Source organism: Microtus oregoni, unplaced genomic scaffold (assembly GCF_018167655.1).
Source record: "Microtus oregoni isolate MIOR12 unplaced genomic scaffold, Mior012 000021F_ref0000039, whole genome shotgun sequence".
NCBI classification, from domain to species: domain Eukaryota; kingdom Metazoa; phylum Chordata; class Mammalia; order Rodentia; family Cricetidae; genus Microtus; species Microtus oregoni.
Window position 1 is genome coordinate 21,499,415 of NW_024543080.1, and position 22,031 is coordinate 21,521,445.

Genomic DNA, 22,031 nt, shown 5'->3' on the forward strand with positions numbered 1-22,031 from the left:
CCTGGGAGGTGGGGGTGGGGCTTGCCCCTTGGTGAGTTATTGGCAGGAAGAGCTCGCTGTTGCTTAGTGGCACAGCAGTTCTATAGCGATGTTTGCTTGCTCCTAACCAGGATGGCCATTCATAACACTCGAGGATGTGCCCAGTCAGCTGCTGCCCGCTCCCTCGCAGCGAAGGAATCGGGAAGGATGTGAATGAAGCAGCCTCTGGCTTGACTCGTAGTCAGCAGCTGATTCTGGAGACAGATGCTGTGGGTTTGGATCCCTGGCTCTGCCCTTACTGGCTCAGTGAACTCCAACATTTCCGTGTGCAGGATGGGAGGACTCTGTCTTGGATTTGTGAGTATGTGAGCGTGCAGATGTGCAGTGCCGGGTGTAACGGAGTAGGAGCCATTCCCCAGCCTTCCTCATTTTCCCAAGTATGTTCTCTGAGCAGATGTGTCGAGTTCTCTCTGTGGCCAACATTGCCAGGTGTTGGCTTGAGTCTGACATAATCACTTCCTGAGGAGGTTCTGGATTGACAGGTGTAACCTAGAGCTGGTGGGCTTTTCTGTAGTAAATAGTACATAGTAAATAGTTTAGATTTTGTGGGTCATAAAATCTCTGCCATAGCTCGATGGTCCCACTGTTCTCTCGTGGACGCAGTTGCAATGACTGTATGAATGGTCATAGCTGGGATGCAGTAAAACTTTATAAAAGCAGTAGCTTAGAGTGGATCAGTGAGCTGTAAGCCGTACACAAGCTTCTAGAAGGAAGACGTGGCAACCAAGAAGTTACTCTGTCACAAACTGGGAGGAGTGCTGAAAGGAAACGGAAAAGTCTGTGAGGAGGAGGGGTCAGGAATAAGTGACATCGAAGCCTTATGGTGAGGTGGACACCTCTGGAAAGGGAGAGTATGCCAGACAGGGTGTGGCTCTGAGGGAGGGAGCCGTGGTCTAGTAGTTCCAGCCAAGGGCCTTGTAGCCCAGTCTGCTTTTGTATGCTCTATATGGTAGATGTGTTTCAGCTTGCTTTGGATAAAATATGCAATTTTGTTCATCCAACTCCAGTTTTCTCTTCCTCCCTCCCTTCCCTCCTCCCCCCATAGCCCTCCAGAGAGATGAGCTGTATTGATAGACTGAGATAGTTTTGTTCTGTGTACTCTAATAATTGTATTCGCCCTCTCTCTGTGTGTTCCCTTGCTTTGCTACATTTTTTGCAGTATCTGTGCAGGAATTTAGAAAGTGGAGGGGTAAGATTGCACCTTATTTTATTATTTCCTTAGAATTCAGTTCTCTGACAGGGTTTCTCTGTAGCTTTGGAGCCGGTCCTGGAACTAGCTCTTGTAAACTAGGCTGGCCTTGAACTCACAGAGATCCACCTGCCTCTGCCTCCTGAGTGTTGGGATTAAAGGTTTGCACCACCACTGCCTGGCCAGTTCTCTTCTTTTTGCCTTTTAAAATTTAACATAATCTTATTACTTGGAACAATGATGGAAAACTGTTTTTTCCTTGACAACATTTCCTGTCCTGGTTCTGCCAACCCCAGTGGTTCATTTCCTTCAAGCAGGTTGTAGTGCCCCACAAAGGTCTTGTTTGTTTTGTTTTCCTCTCGTGTGTGATTACGTGCTTGCATGTGTGTAGGTCACTCCCAAGGAAGCCAGGACAGGAAGCTGGATTCCCTGGGATTGGAGTGACAGGAAGTGGTGAACCTTCCTGTGGGTGCTGGGAGTCAAACCGTGGTCCTCTGAAAGAGGAGCCTGTGCTCTCGACCACTAAGCCATCCCTGCATTCCCCTGATGAAGATTTTGTTTCAGAGGATGCCTGTGACCTAGGGGTGCTCCTGTACCACACTAATGTCTAGCCTAGTGGATGAGCTCAGATTCAGTAAGAAGACTGGTCTCAAAGAATATGGTGGAGAGTGATTGCGATAGACACGGAGCATCATGCTTGCTTCCACATTCTGGTGCACACCAAAGTGTGCACTCCTGAGCTCAATGTCTGTCTCTCTCCCTTCCCTCCCCCTCCTTTCCACCTTCTCATTCTTCTCCCTTTCTCTCCTCTTCCCCTCCCCTTCCTATCCTACTGTGAGGAATAATTGTCCTCACCTCCCTGGATTGTTGGAAGGATGATCAAAGCCTAGGTCCTCAGAGAAGTGCCTACACGATCAATGCTGCTTTCCACTTATCTGTTGTTATTATCGAGTGCACACGAGGCACCAGGTCCCTTATTCCTCCTGAGCCTTATTGGTGGCTCTTGATACGTTTCACACACTTAGGCTGCATCCCGTCCCTGGGCTGTGTGATGACCTTTTGTCACAGGAAGTCCAGGAATACAGTCCCTTTGAACATTTCGTTGTCCTATGGACATCTAGTTGATAGAGTCGCTTTCGAACATTAATCTGGAGTTTTCCCAGTAACATTTGCCATCTTGTCCTCTGTTTTACTTCACTTTCTGGAATCAATGTTGTCTTCTGTATGACTTTAGATACACACTTTGGCTCTCTCTGAGTCCCCTTTCTACTTTGTACAAAGAAGTGACATGTCTATCTAGGGCAAGGCCATTTATTTCTCTGGCATTGGTTTTCACACCTGTAGTGCGGCCTAGCTGACTTCCAAGGACCCTTCTGGCCCTGGTGTTTTTGTTTTGGACTCTCAAGTATGGCAGGCACGTTCTCTCCACCGTTTCTTCCAGACCTTGACCTTCTCGTGCTGTTGCCCTAATTATTCTTTCTCTCAGGCAGCCTCCCTCCCCTGGAGGGATTCTAGCTTGTTTTCCTTATAAATTGCCTTTAAACATTGTTTTAAAGAAGAAGTTCCTTTTTGCGCCCTCCTGTGCATTCACGGTTTGTCTTTCAAGGGGTGTTTGTTGTGTGCGGAAGCTCCCTAGGTCTCTCCAGAGGTGCTTTCGAAAGCTAACACTGCAGTCTTGTTGGAACTTGTCCCAGCTCAGAGTCTATTTTTAATAAAATTCTTTGTGTTCTTTTTCAGAAAGTTCCCCCTTTCTTTCAGCGACTGAAGTAAGAACTTTCGTTTCTTATACTTCGCATCCTGTGGTTTTCCCAAAAGGGTTGGTTCTCAGTTCAGCCTCTGGTCATACAGCATTTAGGTTTTCAGGGCCTCCATTTGCCATCTGTGCTGTTATGCCGGGCTCCCGCAGTAGGAGCGCAAGCTTTGTGAATATGATACCGATAGCCTTCGATGTTTGTTCCACCTCTCTCTCGGCCCTTGGAATAGGCAGGTTGCACGTTGGCACCAGGACCTCTGCACTCCAAAGAGAGGTGAAGGGTCAGAGTCCTGGCAAGAAAAGGCAGGCAGTAGTGAGGGACGTGCGCACGTTGCTCGCTAGTGTAGAGGATTAGCTTACTCAACTTTTACTAAACTTATTAAATGTGAATTCCAAAATAATATATCATCAGAGTAAAAAACTAAGAGTTAAAAGGATAAAAAGGAAAGCCCTTGGGACTGGAGAGATGGCTCAGTGGTTAAGGGCATTTATAATTCTTGCAGAGGACCCAGGTTCAGTTTCCAGCACTCACGTTGTGGTCAACCATCTGTAACTTCAGTCCCAGAGGATCCTATGTCCTCTTCTGACCTTTGTGGGCACCAGGCACACAAGGAGTGCACATACATACATGCAGGTAAAACATGCATACACATAACAGAAATAAATCTTCCAAAAATAAAAGCCCCCTTATGCTTCATATCCTGTGGTTTTCCCAAAAGGGTTGGTTCTTCTCACCCCTTCGCCCTGTTCTCTGGCAGTGTTATTGCTATTTTCTTGAGTGTAAGCCAGGTGCAGTGGTATTTATTTGTCTGTAATCCCGCCTGCTGTGGAGGCTGAGGCAGAAGGATGACATGAACCTAGGAGTTGAGCTTAATTTGGGACAATGTAGAGAGAACCTTTTCATAAACAAACAAAAAAGCCCACAAACAAAATGAAAACAAACCCTCAAACCAAAAGCAAGTAATTTTTCAAGTATTCTGGAAATTTTCATTAAGATGAATACAGCAGCTTGCAGGGCTTTGGTCCCCTTGTTCCTCAGAATCAGAAGAGTGGGGAGCACATAGCAGGCACAAACAGAGCAGTTGTATGCTGCCTGAATAAAAGACCTTTCCAGGGTTGTCCTGTGTACTTTGTCCTTATGCCTGTGTCTTACTTATCTTTGTCTTGTACAGTTTTGCAGAGCAGTAGTACCTAAAAAGAAATTTTACTTTAAAGATTACCTACAGAGAGGGAGTGAGTTTAATTGGTAAAGCATTTGCCTTGGATTCCGGAGGTTATGAATTCATTTCCTGTGCCACAAAAATAGAAATACTGACGTGGTATTTTGCTATATAGATTACTATAATTATTTCATCAGCCTGTGATACTTTTAACTTTTTCTATTACAACCCTTGCTGCAAGGCCTGTTTGAGACACTGGCTGCTGATTGTCCCGTTAATCTCTACTTTCTGTGTGTAGTGTAAGAGAAATTTGTAACATCACGAATGTTTGGGTGATCGCCACCCATGCTCGGCTCCCTTGCAGTTATGTGGCTCTAAGACCGAGATTCTTGATCAGAGGGTTTATAAGCAAAAGTATCTGCTGTAGCTCTAAAGAGCCTCCTTTCAAAGGGGGCCATCCCTCTATTTCCCCTTTTGCTGGGACAGAGGTTGTTTGGTGGCAGGAGTTAGAGTAATCGTCTTGGTTCCAAAACTGCAAACGGACTCTTGCTCGCAACAGAGTGACAAGATGTGAGGACCCTTTGTCCACAGCACCGCAGGGCGGGCACACCAGACCTACACTGTGTCTTCTTGAACATTTCTGTGAAAGAGACAAATGAATTTTCATTCTGTGAAATCACAATATGAGTTGGATCATTGTTACACTCCCTGTACCTACGTATGCACGTAGAGTATATCTATATAATAAATTAGAGTAGAATTGCAGGGTTGAGGGACATGGTCACTTGAATTCTCGATTGATTCCACCTAATTAACCTTTAAGCACTGGTCATTACTATCATCGCGTGGTGAGATAGTCGCCATCATGTCTATATTGCTGTGTCATGGATGCCTTTACGTTTAATGGCTGTAACCCCCAAATCTGTTGAAGATGTACAACGATTCACATTACCAAAGGAAAATGCTGGGATGTAAAAGCAAGAGCTTAGTTCCAAATGTCAATATCTGTTATATTCTGTATCCATGGAAACCAATTCCTGTGTGCCTATAAAGGGAATGGGAGAATGGGGAAGTGTTGGAGGGTACCACTCATGCTTCATTGAATAGTGCATTGAGAGAATATGCAGACCTGTGTCCAAATTATGCACACAGTTGCATCACAGACATCCATGATCATCCCTGTCTGTGCCTATCCACCTGACCATCCATTTAACTACAGATACTATGGACCTATTATGTACTCATCACTGAGAACATGGTATTGGGAAGGTCATATGGTCTTTGCTTGCCACATTGTATAGATAAGATTTTAGGGACCAAATGTTAATGATTTTATAAATAGTAATGTTGTCACATGTGGGGGAGACAGTGTGCATGGAGAGATGTGGAGGAGGTGTATTAGTTTCTTCTTCCTGCTATGAGAACATTTACCCTAGTGGCTAGAGAGGCGGCCTAGAAGGCAAGCTGTGCAGGTGTGGGCACCTGCATTCCTGTCCTAGCGTCCAAGTAAAAAGACAAGTGTGGCAACTTGTATCAGTGATTCCAGAGCTGGGAATGAGATGGAGGTGGGAGTGGCATTAGGGTTTACTAGCTGCCAGCTCTAGGTTCAGTGGGAGACCCTGCTTCAAGGGAATAAGCTAGAGGGTGATAGAGTATGACATCCAACGTCCTTCTCTGGCTTCCATATGCTCACACAGAAGTATGTGGACATGCACACACATGTGTAAACATCACACACACACACACACACACACACACCTCAAATTAGTAGCTCAAAAAGAGCAGCCTTATTTCTTACAGTACGTGGTCAGGTTGCTCACTCTCCTGAGGTTCTAGGGTGCATCTGCTTCCTGGCTTTTGGGATTCCTTCAGGTTGCCTGTGTTCCTTGACTCATGAGCTGCTCTGTCTCCTTGGCCAGAGGTGTAGTAGTTTCAGTGTCTCAGAGCTCTGTTTCTGCATCGTCTGTCTTCACTCATTCTGGCCCATGGGGTCATGAGCAAGCATCCTGCCAAGTTCATCTACCTTCTAGAGCATCCAGAACAAATGTTCTGTATCAAGATCCTTCATTTAGCCATATCTGCAAAGTCCCCTTTGCCATGCATTCATTGTGATGGAATCCAGGGGTAAGAAGTGAACATCTGGGGAGGGAGGTCATTCTACCAGTCATATCACTGGTTTTGCAGAGAAAGGCTGCCCTGTGAAGAGTTCCCTGAGGTGCTGGCCTCTAAAATTTAGACTTGTATGCTGTGGGATAATGCTCTTGTACACTGTAAAGATTTGTTACTTGTATTGGTTTAATAAAATATAGATTGACAAGTAGCCAAGCAGGAAGTATGGGTGTGGCAGTCAAACTAGAGGAATTCTAGGAAGAGGAAAGGCAGAGAGATGTAGTCGCAAGCCAGACACAGAGGAAGCAAGATGAGAATGTCTTACTGGGAAAAGGTACCAAGTCATGTGGCTAAACATAGATAAGAATTATGGGTTAATTCAAGTTGTAAGAGCTAGTTAATAATAAGCCTGAGCAACAGGCTAAATGGTTTATAATCAATATAAACCTGTGTGTTTTTATTTGGGACTGAACAGCTGCAGGACCCAATGGGACGGACACTTCCATCTGTACTTATAAGGTACAGGCAGGGGAAAGGGAATAGAAAAGAACTTGGGTGACTGGAGACTGGAAAGCAGCCATTGGTCTAGGCAGGGTGTGCAGGACAACGAGTGACAAGCAAAGTTAATGACAGCAGTGAAAGCCACTAGTGGGATTCTAAACAGTTTTGTGTTTGAAAAGAATCCTCCTTCTGCGTGCTTAGGGGTGGCTAAGGAGGATGGTGGAGGCTGTGTAAGAGCTGGTGGCGGAGTGGATGAGAGATCCTGCAGCCTTGTCTAGCTGCAGCTGAACAAGAAGTGTATGGAGTGGAGAGATTGGAGGAGTTTGTCAGTAGAGCACAGAGATGGATGGGGACAACGCAGTAGCAGATGCCAGGTGTGACCTGGAGGCTCCAGCCTGAGCCCTGATGAGGGCAGGGACTTTACTAAGTGGGAAAATTCCAGGGGAGTGAGGTGTTCCATTGCAGTAGATGGGTGTTGAGGGCCGGTGGATAGGTGCGTGGGAATGCCTGCATTAATGCAGCTTGGAGCTTGAAGTTTGCAGGGTGCAGATAGTTAGACATGGTTGGCTTGCAGTGGCTGCCTGAAGCCCTGCAGTAGCATCTGCTGGGACCCTGGAGAGAGGCAGGGGAGCGAGGCCTTGGGCCACCTCTGGGAAAAGCCAGCTGTCTACAAATGCCCCTTCTGGGGAACTTACTGTGTTTGTAGCTTCTCTGGGTGATGTGGAGGTAAAATTCAGGAGAATTTTTTTTCCTTTGAATGTTGGGGTTGAGTCTAAGGTTCTTACAGATGCTAGATGCGATATGGAGGTGAGGAAGTACTGACAGTCCTTACAGAGTCATTAAACACACGGCGCTGGGTTCCTAGGCTGCTGTAGTGTATTGTTGTGTGGCTTAAATAATCTACCTTTGATATCTTTTAAAAGCACCAATTTATGTACTACTGATTGATTTTTTTATTGTATGTGTATGAGGGACATGTGTGCCACAGAGCATGTGTGGAGGTCAGAGGACAGCGTTTTTTGAAGTTGCTTCTCTACTTCCATCTCTTCATGGGTCCTGGGGATCAAGCTCGGGTCAGCAGCCTTGCAAGTCAAGTGCTTTCCCTGCGGAGCATTGGCTTTGTTATAATTCTGAAATTATAACAAAATTATTATCAAAGCAGATCCTGGGCCAACGCCTGGTTGGTAGAGGGCTGCACCCTCACCCCCACCCCAGGGTTCTTTGTGTAGCCCTGGTTGTCCTGGAACTCACTTTCTAGACCTTGAACTCACAGAGGTCAATGCCTCCCCAGGCATTTCCCCGGCAGAGGTTGAACTGTGCCTTGGCTTTGTCCCATTCACCTGCAGCTTCTGAAATTGTCACACAGAATTGTGCTCTGCCTTGTTCATGCTCCCACTTTGAAGGACAGTTGTGAGCATTCTGAGCCCCCTGGATGATGCAGAGCAAGCCCCGTTCGAGTATCTTTTTTTTTTTTTATCTTTTTTTTTAAATATTTATTTATTATGTATACAATATTCTTTCTATGTATATGCCTGCCAGAAGAGGGCACCAGATCTCATTACAGATGGTTGTGAGCCACCATGTGGTTGCTGGGAATTGAACTCAGGACCTTTGGAAGAGCAGGCAATGCTCTTAACCGCTGAGCCATCTCTCCAGCCCTCGAGTATCTTTTAAAAAGATTTTATTTATTTATTTTATATAGATGAATGTTCTTTCTGCATGTCTGCCTTTATGGTGGAGGAGGGCATCAAATTCCACCCTAGATGGTTGTGAGCCACCATGTGGGTGCTGGACATCGAACTCGGGACCTCTGGAAGAGCAGCCAGTGCTCTTAACTGCTGAGCCATCTCCCCAGACCCTCAGATGTGTGAATGAATACCATCTCAGTTTTCCTCTGTCCTGTGAGGTAATGTATTCCCCAGTTTCGGGGATTAGAGCAAGGGTGTCCTCGCTGGACTGTTATCCACCTATACACACATCCATGTGCGGCCGAATGATGTTTTGGTAAGTGCTAGGTCACATTTACCATACTGATTCCATAAGACTATAATGGAGCTAAAAAGTTCTCACTGCCTACTATTGCATGAGAGATTTTTTCCTAGAGGCATAATTCTCTCCCCACATATCCATACCACCCCCCCCACATATGTATAGGTGTATGTATGTATATGTCTTTCTTTTTTCCTCAGAAAGGAACCTAGGACAGACCAAAGTAATGATTGTACAAAAGTCTAACTTGGTGAACTGATGAATTTCTGTTGGGGTTCTTAACTAGCGTATGGGTGAAGGGTTACTTACAGGATCAAGTAGTACTCAAAAGCTGCCCCTGAGTACAAGGTGAGGCATCATGGAAGCTGCAACCCTGGAGCTTTTTGCATGATGTGCAGGCAGCTCAAGAGGTCAGAGAGTGTCTCCTCTGCGGTTCAATGGGTCACAGACCCCTATCCCCGTAGCTTACTGCTTCTGTCTCTCCGGAGAGGGACCCCCATTTTCCGCCTTCCCGGGCATGTGAAGTTGTTTACCCCTGGTTCTCCTGAGCCTCTTCACTGTCTCCTGTAAAGCACCTTTTAACTTGGAGGGTGCTGTTACATTACACTATCTGAAGCAATGCCATCACGGTAACAGGATAGAGTGACCTCTGTGTGACATGCTCTGTGTCTTTATCGTGACATGTCGACAAACCTATTGCTGGTTCTGTGAAAGAACAGCACACACTGCTAGACAGGGCACACAACCCTTGGTAGCAACAGTAAAAGCTAAGAATCTGCAGCATGTCTTTTCTGTGCTTTGGGCTGCTTTAGCATGCTCTCCATTTACAGTGTTTCCTGGAGTGTGCAATGTCATGCCAGATGTAGTCTCGAGTGGCTCCCTAACTTTCTTTATTTTTATGTGTATGCACATGGCTTGAATGGACTTAATGTGCTCTATGTGGGTGGAGGAGCCCGTGGAGGCCAGAAGAAGGCATCGGATCCCTGGAACTGGAATTGTAGATGATTGTGAACTGTTGTGTAGGTGCTGGGAATTGAACCTGGGTCCTCTGCAAGAGCAATGGGTGCTCATAACCAGTGAACCATCCCTGCAGTTAGCTCCCTTATGTGCCTTCTTGATCTCACCATCTTCTCTAGCACTTGACTTGGTCTTCTGTTTCCTTTGTTATGCCTCAAGAAGCAATAAGTTGTTCCATACATATGTACATATGCAATACACACTTCATATAGCATAGGTAGGTGGTAGGTTGTACTTTCAGGCTAGTGTGTGTATTCCCTCTGTCCACTAATGATAAAATTGCCTAAATAACATATTTCTCAGAACGCATCCTCATGGTTAAGAGATGCGTGGCTGACTGTAGGTGTAAAAATATAAACAGAATAGCCCAGTGAACCCACCCACCCACCCACACTGTTGCTCAGCGACAACCACATTACCGCCTTCTGTACTTTTCCTGAACTTTTTTGTTCAGTCTTAGAAACCCTCGGACTTGTATGTGTTTCAACAGAAACAGTTCAAAGATGATAAGCTCTGAGGGAGACGTAAGAATGAGGTAGCAGCGGCAGGAGATATGAGGGATGCTGAGGGATGCTGAGCGTATGGTACGATAGAGCTGAGGAGAGATGCTTAGATCACGGAAGCATCTCCATTCTTTACAACAGAGAGACACATAGGCTTATGAGGAGCCAATTAGGGGAGTCCTGGACCGCTGGTGCAAAATTTTTCTTTTTTTCTTCTTCCTACCAGGTTGGCCTCGAACTCAGCAATTCATCTGCCTCTGCCTCCAGATTGCCGGGACTAAAGACTGTGTTACCACACCCAGCTCGAAGGCCTCCAGAACTGGGTGAATTTGGGGAGTCTGATCAGTGTGATTGTTGGACCTTCCTTTCCTTCTAGTACAGCACGTTTGACTGGGTGTATATTCAGAAAGAGATGGAGAATTTGTTCATAATGGGCTCCTACTTGGCTGGGTGGGAAGTCCAATGGGTAGGGTCTGATGGCCCGTTAACATCGGTGTGAGTGGATACTACGTCACCTCAGGGTCTCTGTTCTCAACACAAATCTTCATCCTCACTTCCACAAATAACAAAATTAGTGCTAAGACAGGCAAGACTTACCTAGCAAAAATCATGTGTTAACTTCTCTGTGTTGCCTTTTTTTTTTTCATAAAGAGCTAATGAGACCTTGTTCCTACCATTGTGTTTCATTTCTTACATTTATCCTGATCTCCCTGCCTGCCATACATTCTAATTTTTCCTGAAAAAAAAAAAAAGGATGTTGGTCTTTTTAATACCCATCTTTACATTAGTTTGTAATTTAGAAATAACTTTATTAAAAATGTTAGGCTTTTTTATGTCGGAACTGTGGAATCCTGCCATAATTTGATCTGTTATCTCAAAGGCCCGTCTGTAGAATGAAGCCATGTTATTGTGGGGACGATGGCTCTTTCCCTCATGACACTGAAACTGGCTCATGTTTGAGCATTGAGTCCTCTCTCAGACGGCGGGTAAAGGAGCCTAGAGTGGAGGCACAGCAGAGAGAGAGAGAGAGAGAGAGAGAGAGGGCGCAAGAGCGTGCGCGCTCACGGAGTCAAGGCTGGGGAGTAAGAGCCTGAGTTGGCTCGGGTTCGAGTTATTTTCTATTTAAAGTGTGCTTTGTGGCAAGGGGCCGTCTTATTTGGTTTTCAGTCTACTTCATAGTCATGTCTTCCTCAAGGAGGAGAGGAGAATTGCATGAGTTAAGAGTCCACAGCATTAGGAGGCTAAAGAGATAGCTTAATGGTTACGAGCACTTATTGCTCTGGCAGGGGATCTAGGTTTGGCCCAGCACCGACATAGTGGCTCACAACCGTTTTTAACTCCAGTTTTAGGGGATCTGACACCTTTTTCTGGAACCAGGCACACACAGAGTGCACTTACACACTTGCAGGCAAAACATTCCTACACATAAAAGTAAATTAAAGAATATACAGTATTAGAAATGTTTCAAGATTTATTCTGTTGTTTACTCACACGTATGTATGTGTGAGCACGTGTGTGTGCAGATGTCTGTGGAACCCAGAAGGGGCCATCACAGCCCCTGGAGCTGTGAGCCGTCTGACCTAGGTGTGAGGTCCCAACCTCAGGTCCTCTGTTAGAGCAGTATACACTTTAGTTCATGAATCATCCCTCCAGGCCCACTAGCATTACCTTTTAATGCTTTCCGTTCTGTTTCCCAAATCCTCGTGTCCCTGCGAGCTGTGAGTTTCCCATGGTAGCCTGAGAAGAAGGCTGCAGATGGTGAGGGACCAACATCAGCAAGGCACTCCGGTCCTGCTTATTGCTCCATGTCCATGCGTGGGCTCTGCACTCACAGACCAGTCAGATACAGACTGGAGGCATTTAAGCATCTCACCTGTTCTGAGCACACTTTGTCTTTACACTCTAAACAATACAGTGTACCAACAGATTATTTAGCAATTATATGATACCTGGTATTATAAGTAATGTAGGGAGGAAAGACACATAGGAGAATATGCATAGGTTATAAGCCACTACTATACCAGTGATTCTCAACCTGTGGGTTGCGACCCCTTCACTAGGGGTCACGTATCAGATGTTTATATTACGATTCACAACAGTAGCAGAATTACAGTTATGAAGTAGCAATGAAATAATTTTATGTTTGGGAGTTCACCACAACATGAGGAACTGTGTTAGAGGGTCGTAGCATTAGGAAGGTTGAGAAGCACTGACTATACCATTTATATAAAGGCACTGAGTGTCTTTCCAGGGGGCCTGGAACCTGCTCCCCATGGTCAGTGATCACCGTACCTGACTCAATGAGCTTTTCTTACTTTCAGGCAGCCCACTCAATCTGAGTGGGAAAAGACCATTCATTACTTGTGACTAGCCCCAAGTAGGCGGGGCTTCATCACTGTTTTGATGGCTCGGCTCTGGCAGCATTTGGATAAGATTGAGTCTGACTCCCCAATTCAGCCTTTGGGAATTTATTAGAATGGCTTGCAGGTCCAACTCATCTACCAATGAAAAGTCCAAGAATCATGTAGTTGCTTAGTCCGTGAGGCTGGGTCTCAGTATATGCTGGAATCCCAAAGAAGTAGGTTCTAGTGCCAGTGAAGGAATGGGCTTGCTGGTGAGAGCGAGCGGGCAAAGAGAGCAAGCTTCCTTCTTCTGTGCCCTTTAGACAGGCTGCCAGCAGAAGGTGTGGCTCATGCTAAAGGCGGCTCTTCCCACCTCAAAAGATTCAGACGAAAAGTGATCTTCCTACTGCAAATGATTTAATTAAGAAAAAAAAAAATCCCTCCCAGATGTACCCAGTCTCTTGGGTTTTAAGTCACTTCCAGACATAGGCGACTGGGAATAGTCATCTGATAAGCTTCATGAGGATGAACTGCACAGTCCCTGGCACAGAGGGCATGGGAGTCTCGCTCGCCATGCTGGAGTATCACCAGACTTAGCAGTCTGATGCATCCGACAGCTGTCAGCTTTCACATCGGATCCTTTCATTATCTGCAACATTCTCTGGACATAGTGCCTTCTCAGGACGACCCTTTCCGGGTCCTCTACTGAAAGGTACAGTCGTGCGGCCTTTACAACTCAATGCCCCTTCCATCCCCAGCCCGTCTCACAGTTGTATTGTCTAATACTTGCTTCATGGTTCAGGCTGTCGTCACGTACACAAAGGGGAACTCCATGAGAGCAGGCATGCATGTCCGCTTCCTCAGCATTCTCATTGATGTCTGGACCTGGAGACGGGTGCCTGGCTCAACAGGTGCGCAGTGGAGCCTTATCGGCATAAAGAAATTGACTTTGAAAGTGGTCCTGTCTTCCAGGCACCCTGTTTCTGAAAGTTGCTGCAGCTGTCTGGAATGTTTTATTCAGAGGATCATCTTCTCATTTACATACCGATCTTAAATGTCCCGGCTGGGGCAACTCATGAGTTGGCTGCGAAGTCCAGCAAGGGCATGAAAGAAAACTCCTGGTATCCCCCATATGTTGTTGACAAGGGGTGCTTGTTTCAGAGTGGGCCAGCTCACATCGCCTCATTTCCTCTTCTGTTTTCAGGCCACCTAACTCTTGTTATGTTTTCTTGTAGGGCACCAATGCCTCTGCTCTGGAAAAAGACATTGGTCCAGAGCAGTTTCCAATCAATGAACACTACTTCGGATTGGTCAATGTAAGTATTTACTGTTTCCCATATTTAGGGTATTTGATGTGACTTGCTGGCTGACTTTTGTTTTTGCTGTGTGAGACAAGAGCTATGTAGCTCTATGTCTGTTGTGTCTGAACTCATTATGAAGACCTGGCTGGCTTTTGAACTTCCAGTGATCCTCCTGCCTCTGCCTGAGCACTGCGATTTGTGGCTTACGTACCACTCTCTGCTGCCATTACCACCATTATTCATTGTTAAATAACTGTGTGCTTTAGTTAGTAGTAGAGGCAAATACTGGAGAAAGGCATTTTAATCTACTATTTAAAATGTACTAAGTGTTGTCCCCAGCCAAGGACTTAATAATTACTACATTATTGATTGAAGTCACAACCCTTTCCCTGCATGCCTTGAGGGGAGTCCCTTTGCTATGCCTCTCTTAGAGTGACTTCATTCGCATTTGTGGCTGAACCTGCTTTGATTTGCCCTCCCTTTCTCACAGCATGGACTTTCCAGTCTTCGTTTTGGTTTGGGCCAATACAACGTGGCCTGTACTTGACATATAATATAGCTTGTATTAGAGATATATAATAATATATCTTTAGCTAGGAGTGAGCTGTCAGTCAAGAATCCATCCAAGAGTCATTTATCCCAGAGTCACTTGGCTCCATTGTTGTGTGACAAAACTTTTCCTAGGAGATGCACCCACCACCCATCCGCTCACCCCAGAGTGATGTAGGGAGCTCACGACAGAGCAAATTACAGACGCCATCGAAGTCCAGTTTGGTGAACCAGTGAGTTTTACTGAGGTTACGTACAGGAATATGGGTGAGAGGTTCCTTAGAGGAGTGGAAATGAGTCAGAGACAGCTGGATCACCAAGGCTCACCCCAACATGGGTGACAGACAGCTCACTAAAGCTGGCAGAACTGGGGCACAGCCTGCAGGCAGCACAGCAGGGTGGAGAGGGTCCTTTCCAGACAACTCTGCCTAAGCCTCCTCCAGGCAGCACAGCAGGGTGGAGAGGGTCCTTTCCAGACAACTCTGCCTAAGCCTCCTCCAGGCAGCACAGCAGGGTGGAGAGGGTCCTTTCCAGGCAACTCTGCCTAAGCCTCCTCCAGGCAGCACAGCAGGGTGGAGAGGGTCCTTTCCAGACAACTCTGCCTAAGCCTCCTCCAGGCAGCACAGCAGGGTGGAGAGAGTCCTTTCCAGACAACTCTGCCTAAGCCTCCTCCAGGCAGCACAGCAGGGTGGAGAGGGTCCTTTCCAGACAACTCTGCCTAAGCCTCCTCCAGGCAGCACAGCAGGGTGGAGAGAGTCCTTTCCAGACAACTCTGCCTAAGCCTCCTCCAGGCAGCACAGCAGGGTGGAGAGAGTCCTTTCCAGACAACTCTGCCTAAGCCTCCTCCAGGCAGCACAGCAGGGTGGAGAGAGTCCTTTCCAGACAACTCTGCCTAAGCCTCCTCCAGGCAGCACAGCAGGGTGGAGAGGGTCCTTTCCAGACAACTCTGCCTAAGCCTCCTCCAGGCAGCACAGCAGGGTGGAGAGGGTCCTTTCCAGACAACTCTGCCTAAGCCTCCTCCAGGCAGCACAGCAGGGTGGAGAGGGTCCTTTCCAGACAACTCTGCCTAAGCCTCCTCCAGGCAGCACAGCAGGGTGGAGAGAGTCCTTTCCAGGCAACTCTGCCTAAGCCTCCTCCAGGCAGCACAGCAGGGTGGAGAGAGTCCTTTCCAGGCAACTCTGCCTAAGCCTCCTCCAGGCAGCTTGGCTGGGCTGGTTTCTGCTTCTTCTCGGCAGCAGTCTGGTCTCAGAGTCTTCTTCTCAGCTTTTGTTTTTCTGAGAGTCCCCTTTGTAGTTTAGCTTGGCTCACTCTGGCAGGGAGGGGCCTACTGGATCCAGTCAGCTCCTGGGACTTCCTGAAACTGTTTTGGGTTGGTTACTCTCCTACTTAAGGGGTTTCCTGTAGTAATAAGAGCGGCAGGGCTGTGTTCCCAGCACCCCGGCCGCCTGCTCTGCTAGCTTATGCCCCGAAATAACAACACACAAACTGTATTCATTTAAACACTGCTTGGCCCATTCTCTTCTAGGCTAATTCTCACATATTAATTTAGCCCATTTCTAATCATCTGTGTATGGCACCCCAAGGTGCGCTTACCAGGAAGATTCTAGCCTATGTCCATCCTGGGTCGGAGCTTCATCCCGGGAGCGGGGCATGGCGTCTCTCTCAGGTGTCTCCTCCCGAGAGGAGAGCTGTCGAGTCTCAGCTCACTTCCTCTTCCTCCCAGCGTTCTGTTCTGCCTACTCCTCCCACCTATCCTCTAACCAATAAAATGGGCCAAGGCAGTTCCTTTATTAGCCAATGACCTTCCTCCATCAGTTTCCCTGTAGGATGTGGAGTTTCGGTCTTGGAGGAAACTGTTTTACAACTTATTTTCCTTTGTGCTAGGCAGGAGCCCCTAGTACCTGGCCCTCCTTGGGCTCTGCTTCCTCGATAAGATGGTGGTAGGTCAGATGTTAAGGTGGTATTGCCCATCAGCCCTGTGCTTTTTCCTTCACTATATCCTCTTTATTGAATAGAAGTTTTATGTGTTGAGGGTGTTCATAGATACACGGCTTTCTGGAGGAGCTTCTTGCCAGTCTGCCAGGTTCCTGCTGTGGCACGTGCTGGAAGAAGTTAGCCACATTCTTTCGGAGTTAATGCTGCCTTGGATGTGAAGGAAAGAGCCCCAATTTTTATTCTCCATGTTCTGTTTACTAGTGGTATGAACTGTGGCAAGAAACTTGGTCGTTCTGGCCTTTCTTTTCCACCTCAACCGCGGCTGCAGTGGTTTCTCCCTCTTGAGCCACGGTGAAGGATGAAGGAGAGCCCCTAGGTGAGGCCCTGGTGGAGGCCTGGGCATGCTGTAGACACTTGGAAAATAATCCTCTTATTTCTCCAGAGTTGATCACTAGTTCAGGCCAGCTGTGACTGAAGGGTGTCTGAGAAGCAGAGTGAGACCGGACAGAGGAGAGCTAGGCAAGGCCCCGGGAGGACAGTCTTCTAATACAAATACAGCTTATTTTAGCCGCTGTGCAGGGACCTCCACTTGACTCTCTGAAGAAAGTTATTCAATCCGTGGTAATTTGTTCTTGACTAAGGAAAATACAAATGCAGACAATGGAGAATTACGACTCTTGCCTGACTAGTAGAAGAATTATGAAGGCTGTATCTATTAATAGATTCATTTATGATTCCTGGGATTATAATTTATGGAGGTGCCAGCCTCTGCGTGAAGGGGTTTGTCACCTGTTACATGGTTGTGTCAAGGAACATTAAAATACCTAGGCTCCGACGATGTTCGCACCAAGAGGTAGTTGAGCGAAGACGCCCATGCTCCGTTTGACCTTCTACAGTGCTTTGGGATCTAGGCTATGAATCTTGTTATTTCTTTGGAATTTCTTCCTGTTCATTTGCTGTGTGGGAATAGCCAAAAGTACAGGTCTTAGCTGGGTTCTCCCACGGAGCTAGGCTTCCAGCCACTTAGAATCCAGTGAGATAATGACATTGCCTCTGCAGTCAAAATCTCTGTGTCTGTGACCTGGAGAGGAATGAGTGTTGCTGTGTGGGCCCTACTCTGATTATAGGGGGGGTCAGGAACTTGTGTGATACCATATTGGGACAATTGCCACCTTGGAGGAAACACGAGGCAGGGTAATTTAGAAGGTAAGAGGTAGGAAGATGGGAGGGTGGCCTATGGAGACACTTTTTGCTCCATTGCGTTGGAGTAAGTGAGACTTTGCACTCTGGGGGCAGTGACCACTGTAATCCTAACAGAGAAAAACAAGCCCTGTTTCCTAAAGACTTCTGCTGCAAAGATAGCTCTGAACTCCTGAAATAATCCTCCCCACTGTTGTATGTGTGTATATGTATATGTTTACATACATATGTATATGTATATGTATATATTCATATAAACACATAAACATACATACACATATATCACACATATACACATACACTCACACATGTGCAAACACACACACACACACACACACACACACACACACGCGCGCACACACATCTTCCACTGAGCTATATCCCCGGTTGTCTCAGGTTTTTTTTGTTTTGTTTTCATTTTTTTTTTTTATTTTTAATCTCACAGTCATGGGAGTTTTGTTTGTTTGTTTTGAGTTACAGCTCAAGTTGACCTTGAACTCATAGCATAGTACAGGCTGGCTTTCAGCTTGTAGTGATCCTCTTGCCTCAGCTTCCCAAGAGCTGGGATCTCAAATGTGCATCGCCATGCCTGCAGTCACAGGGGAGTTTTTTATATTGCATTGTGACTTTTCTTTAGCCAGCTGCTTTTCTGAGTCCCCATGCTATGTAGGTTTCAACCTCCCCTATCTCCCTGAAGACAGGGCTCCTCTGTGTAAAAACCCTGGCAGTCCTGGAACTTGCTGTGTAGGCCAGACTGGCCTTATATTTGAAGAGATCCTCCTGCTTCTGCCTCCTCCGTGCTGGGATTAAAGGCAGGCACCACCACTGCCTGGCTTCTTGTCTCTATTTTTCTAAGTACCAGATCCTATTAGGTTCTTCATCAGTGTTCATCAGAGTGTTTATATAAGTTAGACTTTGATGGATCAGGAAAGCACTAGAATTCCTAGGCTTCTATTATCTGTGGGGAATGCATTCCGGGACCCCCAATGGATACCTAAAACTGCATAGTACCAAACTCTATAGAGATTATGTTTTTTCTATCTGTTTGTTTACACTGGTGGTAAAGGCTTAAGAGATTAAATAATGTTCTAATAAAATAGAACAATTACAGTAATTTATCAGTATTACTTTGTTTCTTAATACGAGGCTGGGGCCATTGCTGAGTAATATAAAGGTTACTTGTGATACCCAGGAAGTCTACAAAGTCGCCAGTGGGCAGGCACCACAGACGTTATGCCTACGCTCTGCTAAGGGATGATTCACATCTGGGGCAGGATGGTGTAGGATGGTGTGAGATTCCATCACACTGCATGGAATGGGACACAATAGAAAACATATAGATAATTTATTTCTGTAATTTTTCCACGTAACGGTCACAGACTGTGGGTGACTCCCCGTAACTGAAAGTATGGCAAGCTAAACTGCAGCCCAGGGGGTTGGCTCTGTTACTGAGTTGGTTCTCAACTTGTGGGGTGCCACCCCCTGGGAGTTGAACAACCCTTATGCCGGAGTTGCCTAAGACCGTCGGAAAACACAGATTTTTACATTACAATTTATAACAGCAGCAAAATTGCAGTTATGAAGTAGCAACAAAACTGATTTTATGATGGGGGTCACCACAACTTGAGGAGCTGTGTTAGAGGGTTGCAGCATTAGGGAGGTGGAGAGTCCCTGTTGTTCCTGTCCTTCCTTGTTGATCAGATCCACAGTTATCTATTCCGGCATATTGGCCTCTGACAGGGGAACACAGGTATTGGCAGGGTCCTGCATCCTGGCGTCTCATGCTCCTCCCCTGCTCAGAGACGGCTTATCCCTAGACAATGACTCTAGTCACCCCTCTTGTGCCTTGGCAGTTTGGAAACACGTGCTACTGTAACTCCGTGCTGCAGGCCTTGTACTTCTGTCGGCCTTTCCGGGAGAATGTGTTGGCATACAAGGCCCAGCAAAAAAAGAAGGAAAACCTGCTGACGTGCCTGGCAGACCTTTTCCACAGCATCGCCACGCAGAAGAAGAAGGTCGGCGTCATCCCACCAAAGAAGTTCATTTCAAGGCTGAGGAAAGAGAACGGTGAGTGGTGGAGCCTTAGTGGGTGACGGACCTGGAGGACGGTGAGAGCAGGGGTTCTGGTCGCCTCCACATGGAAAGCTCATTCTAGTTTATTAAAGTTGTGAGTGAGTGCGGTTAACTAGAGTGGTTTCAGGGACTGAAGAGATGGGAGCACTTGAAAAACACATGCTCCGGTTTCAGAGGACTGGAGTTTAGTTCCCAGGGCCCATGTGGGATGGCTCATGGCCACCTATGACTCCAGTTCCAGGGGATCTGATACTCTCCACAGTATATACACTTACATACACACACCCAGATAAATAACAGTGGGAAAAATCAGAGAGAGAGCGACTGCAGGTGCGGTATTCTGTGACTTTAATCCTAACATTCAGAAGTCAAAGACAGCAGATCACCGTGAGTTCCAAGCCACCTAGAACTACACAGTTAGATCTTGTTACAAAAAAATGAACTAAAATTGATTAATTAATTAAATTAGAAAGGGGAGAGGAGAAAGAAAAGAAAACAGGATTTCCCTTTATAAGCTGTCATGGCACTCACTCTGTAGACCAGGCTGGCCTTGAACTCACAGAGGATCCGCCTGCCTCTGCTTCCTGAGTGAGTGCTAGGACTAAAGGCGTGTGCCACCACTGCCCATCAGAAGACATATCTTCTTTTCCCATTATATAAGAAACAGAAAATAGAATAGAAATTTAAAAATTGAGGTTTGACATTCCATTTAGAATGATTTCTTTCTCTTTTCTTCCTCCCTTCCTTCTTTTTTTTTTTTTTTAAACATGCTGCATTCTAAGAAGGATCATTGTAAGAGAAAAAAAAATTGACCAAGGCAGCCTTTTGAGTGCTTCACTTCCAGGGTTAGATATATTGATGTAATCACTGAGTGGAACAGTACTATTGTATGCATTGTGACTACAGCAAACACAAGTTACCTAATCAGGGCTCTGGTGTGTTAGAAATAACGTGAATGTTAGAGTGAACATGACATGTGCCCTGTAGGCTTGAGTATGTTCAGGCTGTGGCTGTCGATTCTCAGTTGGTGGTGGTGTTTTTTTTGGGGGGGGGGGCATGGAAACTTTAGGAGCTGGACCTTAGCTGTGAAGCAGATCCCAGGGGTGTGCTTTTGAAGGTGACACTGGCTACTAGTCCCTCCCTCATTCTGTGCTTCCTGCGCACTGTGAGGTAGCCGGCTTCTGCCATACTCCATTGCTGGGGTGATGCTCTGCCCAGTGTCTGGGACTGAGCAACCATGCATGGAACCCTCTGAAACTGTGAGGCCAGAGAAACCCCTCCTTCTGTGGGTATATGTGCTTAGGTATCTTGTCACAATCATGGGGTGAATGACATGAACATCAGTGACAAGACTTTCAATCAGGGCCTTTTTTTTTTTTTTTTTTTTTTTTTGAGGAGAAATAGTGATGGAGATACATTATGTATTCTAGAAGTTTACTATGGGAATATTTGATTTTGCAATCTGTCCGGGATGCCACCTTACTCCAATACACGAACACAGTTAACCTGGTGTTTGTTTTTCCAAAGTCTTGCTTGATTTGATAGCTAGCATTCAAAGCTGTAATAGTTTATGTGTGCTGGAATAAAAGTGACCCGAATAGAGAAAGAAGCCAACCTTCCCAGTGTAGTTGTGAGTATGACTCAGAATAGGGGCTCCCAGCTGCTTGCTTGTCCTGACAGCAGGGCCCGCAGTAGGCTTAGGTGCTTGAGCTTGTTTTAGGAACACCCTGGGCAAGATGTCTGTTCACATACGCTCCTCATTTCTCTTTCATCTTTCATATAAGATTCTTCCAGGCCAGTCTTCAGTCTAATGTGACTCTTAGGAAGAGAATCTCGTTGCTATAGCAGAATGACTCACTGGTGGTCACATCCTGTCAAGAGTTGATATTCAGGGGTTTAGTCGATAAAGTACTCATCAAGCAAGTGAGAAGACTAGAGTCCAGATCCCCGGCGCTCATATGAAAAGCTGGGCAGGTAGCCTAGGATTCCAGGCTGATAGCCAGCCTGCGAGCCCAGGAGACAGGAGGTAGAGGGTGGAGATAGGAGATGGTTAGAGCAAGCTGGGTAGCCAGAACGGCCAAATGAGTGAGTCGCAGAGACCCTTCCCTTATAGAGAACGTGGAGCACGGATGCTAGTGTCAGCCTCTGCCCTCTGCATACTCACGTACACACACGAGTACGCACCTGCTCACATGTGTGCCCCCATTCCCCAGCATGTACCCTGCATGCATACACACAAAAACAAATAGATATTATATCAGGGTTTCTGTCTAGTAATTTTGGTCCTTTTCTAGAATGATTAAACATTGGTTCATTGTTATAGGAGACAGGGGATATTAGTGTTTGGTGGGTGGGAGGACATCGAAAGGAA

General features: G+C 46.3%; 1 protein-coding gene across 1 annotated transcript in view; it reads left to right on the top strand.

Annotated features, from left to right (window-relative positions):
* The window catches only part of Usp46 (ubiquitin specific peptidase 46), a 75,447-nt gene that overhangs the window by 14,767 nt on the left and 38,649 nt on the right, over positions 1-22,031 (top strand). The window contains exons 2-3 of the mRNA XM_041671471.1: positions 13,838-13,918; positions 19,441-19,654. Coding sequence (XP_041527405.1) covers positions 13,838-13,918; positions 19,441-19,654 — 295 coding nt within the window. The remainder of the gene's footprint in view (positions 1-13,837; positions 13,919-19,440; positions 19,655-22,031) is intronic.